The sequence below is a fragment of the Dermatophagoides farinae genome, unplaced genomic scaffold, assembly GCF_024713945.1.
Source record: "Dermatophagoides farinae isolate YC_2012a unplaced genomic scaffold, ASM2471394v1 contig8, whole genome shotgun sequence".
Classification (NCBI taxonomy): domain Eukaryota; kingdom Metazoa; phylum Arthropoda; class Arachnida; order Sarcoptiformes; family Pyroglyphidae; genus Dermatophagoides; species Dermatophagoides farinae.
This window is the reverse complement of record NW_027461523.1, coordinates 104,305-121,191: the sequence shown is the minus strand read 5'-3', so window position 1 is coordinate 121,191 and position 16,887 is coordinate 104,305. Positions and strand designations below refer to the sequence as shown.

At 33.7% G+C, this 16,887-nt stretch overlaps 2 protein-coding genes across 2 annotated transcripts; one reads left to right on the top strand and one right to left on the bottom strand.

Annotated features, from left to right (window-relative positions):
• Positions 1-9,339: 9,339 nt before the first annotated feature.
• LOC142598132 (double-strand break repair protein MRE11-like) lies at positions 9,340-10,944 on the bottom strand. Its single transcript, XM_075735090.1, has 3 exons — positions 10,687-10,944; positions 9,967-10,473; positions 9,340-9,369 (listed from the first exon to the last, which is right to left on the bottom strand). Exons 1-3 carry the CDS (start codon positions 10,942-10,944, stop codon positions 9,340-9,342), a joined length of 795 nt encoding a protein of 264 aa, XP_075591205.1.
• Positions 10,945-12,537: 1,593 nt separating this feature from the next.
• Positions 12,538-13,154, top strand: LOC142598121 (uncharacterized). The gene has a single exon (XM_075735079.1). The coding sequence runs from the start codon at positions 12,575-12,577 to the stop codon at positions 13,136-13,138; it is 564 nt and encodes a 187-aa protein (XP_075591194.1). The 5' UTR covers positions 12,538-12,574; the 3' UTR covers positions 13,139-13,154.
• The last annotated feature ends 3,733 nt before the right edge of the window (positions 13,155-16,887 follow it).

The window sequence follows — 16,887 nt, the reverse complement described above, 5'->3', positions numbered from 1 at the left end:
ATGGTGCTTTCTTGTAAATAATACTAAATCAATACCATTAAACCTTTCCTCAAAGGGTAAAGTAAAGTATGAGCTCCATTTTCTTGTAATAACTAAATCCTTAGCAGGCTGAAATAGTAGGGATCCATGTTCTTCAGGAATTGTAAAATCAATCATGGGACTGATCTTGACTTATTTTGGTTTTAAATTAATATTCGTGCTTGAATGTTAAAATCACTAATTTGATATTTTGAAAAGTGTGCGGAAAGCAGTTCGATAATAATATAAAACAATTTAGTGTGATTGTGTAGTTTTTAAGACAATTTTTTCTTTGGGTTCTGTTTCATTTATTACATTAGAGATTGAAGCTTTATTTTTAATTAAGCTGTTTATTTGCTTCAATTTATCTTTTTTACTGAGTTGTTTTAGCATAGCAGGAGTGTGTCGTTCTTCAGCAGCCCGCATGCGCTGCAAGAAGAATCGTTCAACTCTTTTTTCCTTGATCAATTTAATAATTCGTATAGATTTTATGTTTTGTTGATACAAAGTTCTGTTGTATCGAACTGGAGTATTTCTAATTTTTTCGAAAGCAAAAATCGGATCATTGAGTAATTCTTTTCCTGCGGTTTTTCTGTGCGCTTTAGTCCACCTAGATTTTCTAGGATTATGTTTAACTTTATAGTGTGATTTACATTTACTACTACAAAAAATAAATTTTTTTGAATCGTTACGAACTAATAAAATTCCATGTCCGGGATAGACTGGTGCACTGCAATAAAAACAATTGTTTATTCTCATCGGAACGAAAAAATTGGTAACAAATAAAGTATTTATTTTTCTAAAACAAAACAAATTGAAAAAAATAAAACACGTATGGTCTCACTAAAACATGCATTTGTCTGAAGCAGATAATTTTTTTAGAACCAAATCATAACTAAGCGATGTATTTTTTCTGTTGTTGCTTAATAGCAATTTTGGTTCCTCCTCTAGGGCTATATATGTACACTAAGGAATGTGATAGCCAAATGGCTATTTGCATACTTTTAACACTATTTGCTATCTTTCCAGGTAAGTTCTCAATTAATTAATTACATCCATTTAGGTACGATCTTTGCATTCATTGTTATGCTAATAGATAGAAAAGTAAAAGATCAACAAAGATTACACGATGAAAATTCATTAATCCAACAATGCCATCGTGTAAATAATTGTATTCATAAAGTATAAGTATCAAGATAATTTTTTGTATAATCAAAAGACTTAGTAGTTTAAGAACAAATTAAATATATATTGTGTGCTGTCATGTAAATAGTGCCTTAAATGTTTTGTCTGCAACTTTAGATAATACTGGATCATTTCGGTTTTTAAAAGCAGAAAGTACACTTTCTGAAGCGTTATTTGCAAAAGGTAAGTTTATTAGTTTTTTGCGTGGCGCTTTAATTTTATTTAGTGATTCGTAAGAACGTTTTCGAATCGCTTCTCTGCGCTCTAAGTAGGGTTTTATGTCTTTGGTGAGATTATCCCACAAATTTGCTTTAATTTCTTTTTCTTCATTTGATAATAATTGAGATTTAATTATATAATCCATTTCACGTTCATTAATTGGAAATTGTTCATTTAAGTTATTGTATTCTTCATCTAAATAACGGACATCTTCGTCAAATTTAACTAACGCTTCGTTAGTATCATCAAAAACATAACGTCGACTTTGATTAGTTTGGGCATAACTGTTGGGTTTATTTGTAATTCTAGATTCAAGAGAACTACATTCCGCTGGAATGTAGGATTTTACTTTTTCTAATATTTCAGAACTGTATTCGGATATACCGTACAAATTAGAACTCAGCTCGCCGAACGAACTCGGGACAGCAGAAGTCTTGACAGAATTGTTAACTTCATTAACAAGATTTGAAACTATGCGATCGGCAGTGTAAGTGTCAATAAGGGAATCACAAATCTCGCTTATAGTGCCGACTTTTTCTAAGTTAATACATCCAGTGAAAGGGTCTGTGTACGATAACTCCTGCGAATTATAAGTATCAGTTGAATAATCGTAAGATTCCTGAGTAGTGTCTTCCGCCATTAAACACATGTAATCTAAGTTCATGTTAGAATTTGTTTGGTATTCATCAGGCTGGGCTTTCAACGCCGGGTAAGAACTGGGCGCGATGAGTTGTTTATTTCTAGACAAAAGACAAGGTGGTGCTGCACATTCTTCAAGTTCCAATAAATTAGTTGATTCAAACTCGTTTGCAGAAAGTTGCGCAATAGAAGTTGACTTAAACTCTTTCAATCGTCTTTCCAATGTCACCGAGCTGACTCTAAACATCTTATTGATTTCTGAAACTTCTAGGTCTATTTTGTGATAAGCCGCGGAAATTAACAAAGAAACTCCACACAAACCCAACGGTCGGCGGCCAGTAACTATCCAGTTTCTAGTTAATGCTTGTATCAAACGAATCGCTGTTTGAGACACTTTATATACATCTTCTCCAAAATTGAGTTGATGGGCGAAACGATCGATAAACAAAGATGGATCAACACAAGGTATCAGCAATGACAAAGAATTCACAAGTTTAATAAAAACCTGAGCTATTGTTTTTACAGGCGCGTGGAGCGCGTCCGCAAAATCTATCAACATTACAGGAGATTTTTCTTTTCGACAAGTAGCGTATAGACAGGCAGCTACAACAAGATAGTTATTCCTGCCACAAGTAAATTTACGCTGAAAAGCTAAATGGTATAGTCGCTTTGCGCCTTCAATTACAGGCGAAGATAAGTATAGTCGACGAGCTACCCTTTCCAAATTTTTCCAGCCTTTATTTAAAGTTAGCTCGCTTATGTTTCTGGATAGCATTAAATTAGAATAGTTGTGAGCTATTTGTTCTCGCTGTACGAATTGGCCTAACACATTTCCGTCCGTGGTAAAAGATAGCTGTTCCATGATCGCTCCTTGTTGAAGAACGGCGCCACAAGTCGTGCATATCGTTTCACCTCTACTATCATTGAAAATCGTATTTTTTTCATTGCAAAAAGAGCATTTCATTTATATCATATATTTTTCATATGAATTGATTTTTTTGAAAAGATAATTTTTTTTATTAATTTTTTCTCATTGTTTGTTATTTAATATTAACATTGAGTAATAATATTTTGGATCGTACATTCTAAAAGTGGGTTTCAACTCTACTTACAATTTTAATATTTTTAAATAGTCGATTTCGTCATCACTAGATATTTTGTCAAATATCGTTTTTAAAACTTTGACTTCAAACTCACTAAATTTGTTTTCTTCATTTTTGACTATATCATATAACAACTTTTTTTTTAAACTACCTTTTCGTTCTTCGTCGTAATACATGAAAATGCTTATGCAGGAATTGATATCAGGCAGAGCAGTTGCGTGTTTGCAGTAAAAATCCATAAATTCGTCAAAAGTAAATCCGTCTGATGGTATATCATCTTCTATAATCGGTATATTATACTGGATATTTACGTACCTTTCAAAAACTTCTTAAATTTTTTATTTGAAATGACTTGACCTAAACTTCTGTAATATATAATAGCTGTTTCATAGTTCATTTTAGGATCGTTTGCACATAGTTTTGTGAATATATCCTTAATATTGTCTAATTGCGGCTGCGTAAACTGATCTAACTTAACCATGAGTATGTATAAAATAAAACAGTCTTCAAGATTTTTGGGCGTTATAATCACTAGCACGAATAAAAAAATATTTTATTAATTGACGATTATCGGGCCACAACTTTTCCTTATTATAATCTTATTATTTTTTAGAATATTTAGAAATATTATTCAAACATGAAAGAACCGAAAAATGCTTCACCATGCTATTAGTGAGTTACGTTTAAGGGTTCATCAAGAAGTTTACAACAAAATAGTTGTTTACTTAGAAGCTTTTGACAAAACCTCGAGCACCCAAATATTACCTAGTACTGATTCTGCAAGTTTGGTTTCTCACGCAAGTGATCACGCGATTATTATAAATGTATATCCGTTTAATGATATAGAATTTATTAAAAGATTGTTAATAAACCGAATCAACATTAAAGTTACCATCAATGACATCCAGATTTTCCACAAAGGGTTTGAACTGTCCAACCGAGAAATGCTGGCTTCTTTAGTGCAGAATGTCGATTCCAGCGAATCCAATTATTACTTAGACTGTAAGAATTCGGTTACACCACTTGCAGCCTCTTCGAAACTGAAACTAAAGTGGCGTTTACGAGAAAAATTACAGAAACTGCTTAGTAAACACTGTATTCGTTCACTGAATAATTTGGACTTAGGAGATTTATTCAATGTTGTTATTCAAGAAATAAATCAGGGGTTTTCATCAAATATAAATCCTCGCTCAACGAATGACGGCTCTGGTGGAAGCTATATACTTTCAAATCGAGAGTTTAAGCCAATAGCAATTTTCAAGCCGTTTGACGAAGAAGCTTTTACTCCTAACAATCCTTGTGGCTACGTTGGCAAGCTGGGCCAAGTGTCTTTTCGACCAGGCGTACTGTCAGGTACCTGTTATTTGAGAGAGGTAGCAATTTTCGCTCTAGATAAAAAATACGGCAGTTTTTCAAACGTACCGCCGACTTTTTTAGTTGAAGCTTTACATTCGTATTTTTGTTACGACGCTAAAAATCCGAAAATCACTAGAGATAAAGAGTGTTTTTTTGAAGGCTTACAGTGGAAAAAAAAAAAACCTCAGGATAAAGACGGTGGATTGATAAATTTTAAAATAGGAAGTTTGCAAAAGTTCATGCCTTCTTGTGAGCCAGTGTATAACTTTGACCCGCATTTGTTCAGCGTTCACGACGTGCATAAAATTGCCATATTGGACATACGGGCATGTAACTTGGATAGAAACGACGGAAATATACTTGTTGCAAGAAGCGAAATAATAGATTACAATAACGATTTAAACAACGTCTTTCTTTTAAGCAAATACGAACCTTGGATAAATAAAGATAAATCTTTGTTAGGCGAGCAAGGCAGTGCGAATTCGGTCCCTAAATTGCGTCTGATTCCGATTGATCACGGCTTGTGTTTGCCGGATCGGCTAAAACTAAGCGAGCACGACATTAATTGGTACCATTGGCCTCAAGCAAAAATTCCCTTTTCTTCGTCCACGATTAAATACATTAACAGGCTCGATCCGGATGATGATGCCGACTATTTGATGTCTAACTTCCCGTTTCCGATTGAGTGCGTCAGGCTGATGCAATGTTCAACTCGGTTGCTGAAAATCGCTGCTAATAATAACTACAATTTACATGATATTTTAGCTATTATGATTAGAAAAGAAGTCGAAAATAAAAGTGTTTTGGAAGAGGTAATTTCGCTGTCGGTTTCCCAAGCGTATCATGCGATTTACGGACTCGGGCCGAGTGTCGCTAGGTCTAGGTATATCTCAACAATAATGGACTTGGCTATTGAGCACGAGCCGAAAAATAACTACAAGGATGTTATTAAAATTAAAAATACATTTGATTCAAATGACCAGGCGCTTTTAACCCCTGATATCGAAAATAAAGATAAGCTTAAGCAAACCACTTCGGTTTATCACAGAAATAATACCGCAACGAACCGATCTATTCTTACAACCGCTTCAAACAATATTGTCAACCTCTTAAAAGCGCAATCCAACGTTTTCGATGATTTTAATTTTTTATGGACTGTAATGTTGGAGAATGGAGAAAGTGCCCATATTGACTTGAAAAATAACGACTTTTTGCGGATATTTTTTGGAATATTTGAAAGTCATTTACATCGAATCATTTCTCACAATAGAGTTTTGTAAGAGAATAAAGACTTGCTTTATAAAATTGATTTGTTTCAAGACTGGTGCGAGCGAATATTGTAGTTTATTAGCTCGGATCTCGTAGATAATTTTCAGTGGTTTTGATTCTGACCTATTACTTACCTCACTGTTTCGAAGATCTTAATAATGGTTCGTCTGTTCTCTTGATAGTTAGTTATTTATTATTTTAATTATATTTGTTCGACTGTGAAACGTGAGTTAATTGCAACGACCTGGCTAAGTTCGTTTATTAAGATTTAATCTATAGTCAACCTACTGTATTATTTTGCAATTTCAATATGAGGACGTTTACTAAGATTGTGAATATTGATTTTTTAGTATTTCTTGCATTATTGCGATCTTTTGTTCTGTTTCTGCTAGTGTGTAGGAGTAGTAGGGTATTTGAATGTCGTTAATAAATCTTGAATGCTGGCTGTAACTATAAATTGATCGCCCATAATAAGGAATATTGCAGATCAACTCTTTGCTCATGTTGCTCGAGGGCGGGTTCTTGTGTCTGTATATTCTTTCTCTTAAAGTGTCGGGTGCTTTGTTGCCTAGAAAGTTGTATTTTTGTGTTGCTGGGTGAGTAAAGTTTAACGGATTCATGAGTTTGGATTTATCTGTCAGGATTAATTAGATAAAATAATCTTTTAGCGAACAATATTCGATTGCACCAAATTTTTTAACATTAAGAGATCAAAACAAAATAATAAAATTTTTATTTGTAGCGCAAACACTGTGAGGGAAACTTGAATATTCTCATCGTAAAGAACTCTTACCCCTTGTATTTGTTCACGTTCATTGTTAATCGCGATTTACGTAATTTCTGTTTGACAATTGGTTTAATTTATCACTTATTTAATTAGCTGTTTCTGCCATGTGCTAATTTTTCTATTATCCGGTATTTAGCCGCTGTTGAGTGATTTTTGTCAGTTTTTGTTGCAACTTTTTATTAGTTTAAATTAATAATAATCTTTGCTGACCAGTTAGGTGTATCATCTGTTGCTTTGTATATTGTTTGTAAAGTACTTTGATAATTTACTAACCCAATAACCTAACTAAGCTGTTATATTTTATTGGCCGGAATTATTGACACAAATCTAAATAATAGTTCATTATATCAACACACTGTTAGTTTAAACACATATTGTATTGGATGCACTTTAGTTCAAAAAATAGTTGTTTCATTAGTACTTATGAAGTTTTATTAAACTATACACATAAAAAACTTGTTTCGTAAGATTCATTATAATGTGACTTGATAAAGTCATTATGTTAACTTTTGTCTGCTTAACTTGCATTATATTACAAGATTTAAAGTTGTTTAACTTAAATTAATATTAGATAATCGAAAAAATTGATTTAGCATACAGGACCTAGGCGTAGTAGTGCAGCTACATCTTGGAATTTATCGAGGCCGTATTGATCGTTGTTTTAGTTTCTCTATAACGATGAAAAGCTGATCAAATTTTTTGATATATTAAAATCGACTTGAAATTTTATTGAAATACCTGGTTGATGCAAGCGCAACCAGAAAAGTAAACTTCGCGTTCTTATCTGTAACGGCAAAGAGCCCGTATTAGACGTATCGATGATAATATGATTTATTGTAACTTATGTGCATGATTTTAGCTTAAAAGAAATACGAAAACGTGTATCTTGATTGCTAAAAATGAACCTATTGTTTTTCTGTCTTGGCATTGAGCAGAAACTCAAGCAACTTAATGTTTGCGTTGGCGTACTTCAGCTTTGCCTTTATTTCGCTTATCCGATTTTTTTTGTTCACTATTTGCCAGGAATCTTCGTGCCATACTGAGAGTGCGTTCAAGTATAACGCAGTTGATTTGTTTTTTAAGTTTTCGATTTCCAGCAAGCAGTTTTTGTGGCGCGTTGCTTCAATGATTGAATTTGCACGAACAGCAGGTGTGTCGGTTTTTTTGGTGGGTGTTTTCGGTCCAGATGACATGACTTTATAATTTTTCACAAATCAAGTCATACGTGTTTGCATGTGTAATGTTTGATGTATGTTATTCATGAATACCAATATGTAATATTGCTTTATACGATTATTTAGCTTAATTTTGAATTTTTTATTTGTTAAGTAGATGTATTATCTTTTTTGAAACTGAGTGTCTAGACTTATTATTTAATGATAGATTGAAAAAATAATAGCACAATAAATGCCTACTAGGCCTATTAGTAGCGATAATTTTAATATTATCGACAATATTCCAATGATTGTGAGCTTTCATACTACTTAGCTACAATGAAAAGTATGTTTTAAACGACAACGTGATTACGATGCAGCCATCTGGTTGGACTTCGACAACAGATCAAACACTCGTCCAGCGAATAGGTTTTCGTCGACCTCGGTGTTTATATAACTATTTAGTTGTTTTATGTATTCGGAATTTTGAAAAAGTCTAAAATATATTAAATATTTAATTATGAACATACTTGGATTTGCGAGGTATCATTGCGTGAACGTTTATTACGGGTTTAAGTCCAATGCGGTCGCCTCTTAAACCGAGCGACGCTAAATCTATAGCAGTGACTTTGTAAAACAAACTAAGACACAAAAAGCTTGCGCGTAAAACCACCATAGAGATCAGTATCGCTATTCTAGTAAATAATTATATTCTAATTTAACAGCTAATTAATGAACATAATATTTTGTTTTTGGACTGAGACAAAATTAATTTGCACGACAACGAAATCAAAAGACTGTTTCCTACAATAATGATGAAAAAACGCGCATGGTAACGCTATATATTTTCTGTGTGTTGCTTGATCGTTATTTTCATCAAAAAGCAATTTAACATCATCGTTTCATACACTGTAAAATGTGATAAAGCACCACAACTTATATAAATAACATTGAAACCTTTATAAATGAGCAAAGTTTGTCCGGAGATCGTTTTAAATAAGCAGAAACTACGTTTTTCTGTTCACAGGAAAAGCAATTATTACACTTCTAAAATAAGGAGCAATCTTGTAAGCGTTAAATGTTCTGGTAAGTTATTTAGTGCGGTATCTTTAAAGGCAAGCTGCCAAAATACTCAATTTCGTTTTAGTATTGAAGTTTCTCAATGAAACTGTGAAGAACTGCGCCCATAAAAAAAAAATTCGGATATCGAACTAGTCATCAAAGTCGTTAATCGTCAAAGTGCTGTTTGGTTCTTCAAAAAAGCTCAAAACACTAGCAGTTAAGCTATCTTCTAGCTGAGCATGGATACTTTTAAAGCTGGTGATTGTGAAATTGGATGCAGGCGAGAAGTTAGATGAATGGTGTTCAGTAGAAACTATTTCTTTTTGGAGTATATCTATCATTTGAGCGGCAATAGTTTGATTTTTCATCGATTCATTAGCGTCAATTAGTTTGGAAAGCGTTAAAAAAAGATATACTGTCTTGGCAACTTTACTTTTTCTAATGTACATAGAATAAATTTATCGTTATATTAAAGCATGCAGAATGCAGACGGGTTGTTAGGTCTTATAAGCTTGTAAATTTGGTGGTTCGAAGAATAAGCTTTAAGTTATTTGTGCGTTACGGTTTGACTTAGTAACTAATTCAACAGAATGTCAGTATCAAAATTTTTTATTAAAATGGGACTTTCAGAAAAAATTTTTTACATGGCAATGGCAAAAAAAAAAAAAATATCAGTGTAAGAAAATGAAATAATTTAAATAGAATTATTTTGAGCAGCAATATTGTTTTTGTTATAAAAAATAGAGTTATATTTTTGATCAATATAGTTTTCCAGTATCGTACTTGGAGCACCATTTATAACACTTTTAACTTGCAAATTTAATTCTTGGAGACACAAACAACTCAGATTGACGTTTAACAGGCCTAAGGGGTCGTCCCCTTGTTCGTTCTCAGATTTGGTTTCTGATTTTGCTGAAGGCAGAGCTGAGCTTTTCCTTTTAAGACTATACAGTACGAGAGTGTCTGGATTTGCTACTGACTGCGCAAATCGGTGCTGTAGTTCGGAAAAAGAAACCTTCATTCCTGGAGCAAAAATTCTCAACCGCAACAACGGCAGCCTTTCCTGCAATGCCGGATGAAATGTTTTGTTAACATTCAATTTTTCACAACATATGTTCATTTGTGCAATGTAATCGTTGTTTCTCGCTTTGGTTTTTTCCTCAGCTTTTGCTACCAGGATCTGTATTTTCTCGTGTACGGTGTCGCTTTCAACGACGTTGTCTGACTCTATTTCATCATAAATAAATATCCGAGCCGTGCTTATTGGAAGCCGATGAAGTCTGTAACGATTCTGTTTGAGCTCTAAAATAAAATGATTCTTGGGCATAGACTCGTGTAACTTCAAAGAGGTGATGACAGAAGAACCGGGCTGCAAAATTCTAGTTTGACTGTTTAGTTTGACTTCTGAAAGTTCGCATTCGTGCTCGTGTCCCCAGACGACGAAATTTATGAAATCGGGAATATTTTGGTTTTCAAAACACTGTTCAGGTTTCACAGCAGATTTGATTCTGTATCGGTTTTGATGCAAGAGCAAAATGCAAAATACTTTTCTTTCTAAATCTTTTGGTGGAGGCTCAAAGTGTATATTTCTGTGTAAAAACAACTTGTTGACCTTTTCGTCGTGGATGTAACCAAGACCATACAAACACACATACTGATCTTTCTTCTTTAGGATGACGGGCTTAATAGCAAACTTGTCAAAAGAAGTGATTTTGCCTATATCGTTAATCAGACCGGCGTTTGTCAGAATGTCCATCACACCAAACTTCTCGTTATGCATGTAAACCGGTGGATCGTGGTTTCCGTGAATGCAAAAGACGGGTAACTTTATGTTAATCGAACTTTGTTTGTCTATGTTTAGTTGCAATTCACAGGCATTGTATTCGGGAGATACGTTTTTTATCTCAAGTTGTTTAGATCCGAGACAGTACTGTGAAAACAACTTTAACGCTTTGTTTACGCTCCAATGCGACGGCGTAGCTGTGTGAAACAAATCTCCAGAATGCAATAGCAAATCGCAGTCAAAATGTTCTGCCAGTTGAAACGCGTTTTCCAAATTCACAAATGCATCGTTGGAAAGCGTTTCGTCTTTTTCTTTGTACCCCAGATGAGAATCTGTAGTAATAAATATCTTAATCGAATTTGAACTCATCTAGCTTCGAAACACATCGAGCTCTTCTTCAGTGGGCTGTGCGCATTCCTCGATTAAAATTAATAATAATAATTTTAGATAATAATTCGTACTTTTAGGGAACAACTTGGGCATTCAATTATTCTGTAGCCCTGTGCAATTTCGGCTTTGGAAATTGAAAAAATATCTCCACACGGACAGTGGAGCAGATAAACAGACTCATACAGCGTCCAGTCTTCCAGTTTGGTATTTAAAAAACACAAAATAGAGGCGTCCTCTTTGTACAGATTTAGCGGCTCATAACTACTCAACCGGTACTGTTCTATCAAATTTTGGTCGTTAGTCATGTCTCTTAAAAAGTCAGCTTTTTTTTTCTCACCAGTTTTATTGCTCACAAGCGATGCCCAATACCAGATTATTGGTGAGGTTCAATACAACTCTGATAGTTTTAAGCTCCAATTAAATAGGATTCTTAATACTTACAACCTTGACCTGTCAACAGTCAAATACACAGTAGACACTAACAAAAAAATCTACTGTACAATAAAACTATTCGGAGGAAAAGGAGGATTTGGAAAAACCTTAAAAAAAAGAGGCAAAAATTTCAAACTAAAAAATAATCTTTTTTGCAAAAAAATTAACGATGACCCTCTTCACGACGATATCCACAATTATTATATAAAAAAAAAAAATGTCAAAAAAATTATTGATTTTTTCGGCGTAGATACCACAATAGATTCGATTCCGTCTAAAGCTGCAATTATTGATAAATATAGCATACAACCGCTCGAACCAATATTAAAAAAACCTATTGAAAAAAAACCTAACTCCTGCAATGTCTCTGAAGCAACGAAAAAAGCTAATTCAACTCAAGAAACGATCAATCAACATGATCTCTATGAAAGTTATGATATAGAGTTCCTGTAGATTACCAACTAATTAAGATCATACCAACTATTCAATATTAGGGGTATTGTGCTAGGCGGGGGAGCTTCGTTTGGATTATACCACACAAACTTAGTCACGCCGGCAAATAGTTTTTTGTCGTCCTTCATAGCTGAAAGCACAGGATTCGTGTTTACTGGTTTAAAATACATCATATCTTCGTATGTGATCGGGTTCATATTAAAAAAATCCCATGCATGTTTTATAGGATCTTCTATAATAGGCTTTTTTGGCCCTCCTATAGTTCTTTTCACCTTAAAGGCCGTCGCATCCATGTTTTTTGGTTTATTATACCGAGCAAAATAAATCGTTGGTTCGTGCAACAAATGTAAAGACCTAAAAATCGCTTTGTTATCTCTATGCGGTATTACAGCGTTATTTTGAGTATTGACAGCGAAATCGTCTGTGTCTACATCATATTTATCAAAATTATTATTGAATATAAAATTGATTACTTGTTTATAATTTTGTTCAACAAGTGTGGAATTTGATATATATTTTTTTTTTTGTGGTATATATTTTGAGTCATACGAGTAATAGTATTTACGGAAACATAAAGAACATCTAAGTAATAAAAGTATTGCCAGCTTCATTATACTTGGAAATGTTTTGTCTTTTTTTTCTTTAATTTATGAAACAAATTATTTATTATATTTAGTTTCGCGCGTTTCCAATAGTTTTAGATATTTCAGCGCACTAAAATATTATGACTAGAAATTACAGAAACTTTTCTAAAACTTCTCGTAACCCCAAACGACCTTATGAAAAGGAACGTCTTAATTTCGAACTCAGATTAGTCGGAGAATACGGTCTTAAGAACAAGAGAGAGCTTTGGAGAGTGAAAATGTTACTCGCTAAGATTAGAAAAGCTGCGAGAGAACTTCTTATCAAACCTGAAGACGACCCCGAGAGAATCTTTCACGCCAACGCTTTAATGAACAGACTTGTAAGATATGGACTCCTCAACGAATCCGAATGCAAACTCGATTTTGTCTTAGGGCTAACTCTCCACAAGCTTCTCGAAAGAAGATTGCAAACTCGTGTCTTCCGACAATCGCACGCCCGTTCCATTCACCACGCCCGTGTTTTGATCAGACAAGGACACATCAGAGTTGGATCGCAGACTGTGAACGTTCCATCATTCCTAGTCAGATTATCTAGTGACCAACACATTGATTTCTCTCGAAGCTCGCCTTACGGCGGAGGCAAACCTGGACGCGTCGCTCGTAAAAAGGCTACTGTCAGAAGCAACTCCGAAAACGATGATTAAAAATATGTCACTTGCTTATAGCTGCAAAACTTTTTGTAATAATATATTATACTTTATTTTATTCATATTTGTTTGCATGTTAAACTAGTATTACTTAATTGTTGTCCTAATAAATTTCTTTTTTTGCACAACAAGGTGACCTAACAATGTCAGTTCACTTTCGAACTTCATTTTCGTGACTAGTAAAAAGTTGGTTAACTGCCCAGTGATTTCCAATTATCGGCTGTGAAATACCCAGATCTTCAGGCGTAATTCCCGGATTCGTTGTGGGAATACTTCTACTTGAAGCGCGGGGATAAACGTGGGTTGAGTCTTCGTTTTCTGTTTTATAATTATTTATTAGGTCGATCCAGCTTAGTACACGCGATTTGTCTGAATGAACCAAGACCCACCAACCAACTATCACTTCGTTCACGATTTTCGTAATCTCCAATGCTGGGATTTCTAATTTATATTCCATTATTTTACCTATAGGCGTCACTGTGTTATTAATCGAGTTTTCGGTATATTCAGATTTAGGAGCGATATAAGTTGCGTTAAGTTGATTTAATTGCAATAAGTTCTCAGGTGGACTTCTAAGGAACTGTTCGGTTTGATTGTTTCCTTCTATAGAAAGAAGCGGCATAACTTTATTTGAGTTTGGTGTAGGTTTTGTTCGGTTAATGGCAACGTTACTGTATATGGCTAAAACTTGACTTTTGTAAATAGCACAAATTACCTTATCCCAGGATTTGTGGAATGTATCCATTCTCCCAAAACCTGAAATAGCGATTGGCTTGCCAAGAGAAGTTCCATACGTCATTGCCACAGCAAGTTGTCCTTTCGTTGGCTTCACCGGTATGTTTAAATAATATTGAAGCATCTGGAAATCACGTAACGATTCAACTTGTAAAGAATTAATGTCCTCGTTCAGCTTTTCATCTAGCTTGCTGTATTTAAGCGTAGCAACATTGATAAACGTTTTTACTGAATTTCCAGATTGCACGATATATTTTTGAGCTATTTTCATACAGTTTTTAATTGAATTTTCGATTTCTTCGATATATTTCCAGCGATACTCATATATTAGTGCGTTTGGCTTATGTTTAAGGTTCTTATTTCCACTCATATTATTCTGGCGTTCGTAGTTTCTCCACATGTTTATCGCTTGAACTTTTGAAGTTTTAGCAAGTGAAATGATTTTTGCAATGGTAGTTTCTCGTTCTGTTAACTCGTTATCAAACCAATATAAAACATCATCTAATTTTTTCAGTTCTTCAGTTTTTTTTTGGAAAAACTCTTCTAAACTTGACAAAAGCCGAAGTTTGTTGTTTTCTATAGCTTTTTCAGATAAAAGAAAAGCTTTTTCAAGATGATCATCTATAAAATCGTATTCTTTAGGCAGTTTACATTTGAATTGAACACATTGGTTCAGTATCGATTCTAATTTTTCTGCTAAGGGCGCAAAATAATCTGCAAAATTTCTCAAAATATCTTGAATTTTAGTTTGTGCAGCTTCGGGAGTAAGAATGACGTGTTTCTCTTTTTTATGCTTTTCAGTCTCTTCTTCGTTAACAACTTGAAAATTGCAAGTTTCACATACAGAAACATTTTTCAAGTAAGCGTCTAGCTGCTGTTGATCGGTCGGAACTACTTTAAAGTTGGTGTCAAAGTCAAATGAAGGATCTTCATATGAGTCAAGATTATTTTTTTTTAAACAATTGTAACAAAATTTACAATTGCAGCTTGCAGTTTGAGTTTTGGCTAAGTCTGTGTGTTTTTCACTTATAACGTGAACAGATTTATTTTTGGCATCGACAATTAAATTTTTTTTAGAAAATACATAATCAGTATTTTTTTCAGCTCTATCGAAGAATTCATTAGTCCTTAGATCTGATTCTTTGTAACAACCATTTTGCAAATCATAATAACTTAGTTTATGATCGAGAGGATGAGATTTCTCGATAAGGCAGGCTCGGCAAAGGAAGCAAAAACAAGTATCACATCTTACTATTGGCTCTATCAGCAAACAAGTACTGCACTTTCTTTTGTTAGGGGTGTCTAAAGAATTATTCAAATCATCGTTTTTTTCAGAAGTCAAATTTTTATTAATCAAGTAAGAACAAGGTCTTATTTCATAATTCATTCATTTGTTCCACAATATTTTGTACATCAGTTCTAATTATAATCAGCACACACTAAAATTATAAAGCGTAGATTAGTCATAAATATTTATTTCGTGGTTTATGAGTGTTTGCAATGAAAATACTCGCAAAAATAGACCAAAATCTGTTAATAAAGATTATTTAATTAATGATATCGACAAGAAAATAATTAAAAGTCACTATAGAAATGAAAAATGCCCGTTCCAAATTCACAAATGCGTTAGACTAAGTCATGGGTTTACGCACTTCAGAACTTTTGGGAATCGAGACGATGATCTGGTAAGTTGGGAGATACTACAACGTTATTATAACAGTTAATATTTTTCCATGGATTAAATGGATCTCTTAACTCTTTTAATCACTTAATTTCATCGATGAAGGGAGATCCTGTATTTTGCATTGCGTATGATCTGTACGGTCATGGGCTCTCTGCTACTCCCTCTATTGACATGCTTACTGCAAAGAGATATACTCCTGAATTTTTTGCTATACAGCTAGAGGAGTTATTAATAAAGCTTCATTTAGATAAAAAACCGTTTTCTTTAGTAGGTTTCAGTTTAGGATGCGTTGTTGCTTGTGAATTCGCTAGAAGAAATTTAGATCGACTAGGTAAAATATTTTTAATATCTCCAGCTGGATTTATTGGGAAACCCCCTAAGTATTTTCCGTTATTAAAGCTTTTGACTGTATTTGTAAAATATTTTTCTTGCTGCATTTGTGAAAGTGCGATTATTCAAACCAAACCAACGCCTATTAACTCAAGCTCCAACAAAAGGTATAAAAACTATGATGAGAGCAATGAACTTGAAGTCACAACATTAAATAACACTTTGAAAAATATTGAAGGGACAGGACACACGCCTGTTCCAGACAATTCTACATATTCCAAAAAATATATTGCTGAAATATCAAGACAAATATCAAATGCGTCCCTTGACTCGATAAAAAATTCATTTACAGGGATTCCAGAAGAATGTCCTAACTTTTACAGTGAAAAATTAAAACAAAACCACGAAGAACAGCAAAAAAAGTTCAACAATATAAATTATTACACTAACAGACAAGGTGATTATCAACCGTCCAACAGTTCAATCCAGTCTGCACAACACTTAGAAACCTTAAGATGGAATTTATTTAAAAAAAAAAGAACTTTCGAAGCAATACTAGGTTGTATAGTTCGAATGCCTCTTTGGGATGCTTCCAAGATTTATGCAGATATTGGTAAATCTCAGAAGCAGGTTTTCGTGTTTTGGGGAGTCAAAGACACGGTCACTCCGTATCAATTGAAAGACAATTTGTTGAAGCTGCTTACGAATTACAAAATAATATCGTTCCTTGACTGCCATCACTTGTTAGTATTTGAAGCGCCAAACAAAATTGCAAGACTACTTAAAAAGTTTTTAAGATTAAACAGTTCAGTGAAATTATGTTAAGTCGAAACAACATTGTCAGATAAATAACCAGTACCACAATTTACTCCGAGAAACATTTTTGTTCTTTTAGAAATAAAGAAAATTATTAATTTTATTCTTTCAAAAGAAGTTAGTTTTTGGAAGACTCCTACATTTTTATTTGCAGCAATTACAGTCTTAAAAATGTCTAATT

Bases quoted from the DNA above. Each gene is read 5' to 3' on its own strand.
- LOC142598132 (XM_075735090.1), bottom strand. From the start codon at position 10,944: ATGAGTTCAAATTCGATTAAGATATTTATTACTACAGATTCTCATCTG. The intron at 10,474-10,686 runs GTATCTCCCGAA...TTTGCTATTAAG, and splicing joins AACAACTTGAGATAAAAAAC to CCCGTCATCCTAAAGAAGAA. The intron at 9,370-9,966 runs GTAGCAAAAGCT...CTGTTGAATTAG, and splicing joins ACGAGAAAATACAGATCCTG to TTACTAAGTCAAACCGTAAC.
- LOC142598121 (XM_075735079.1), top strand. From the start codon at position 12,575: ATGACTAGAAATTACAGAAACTTTTCTAAAACTTCTCGTAACCCCAAA.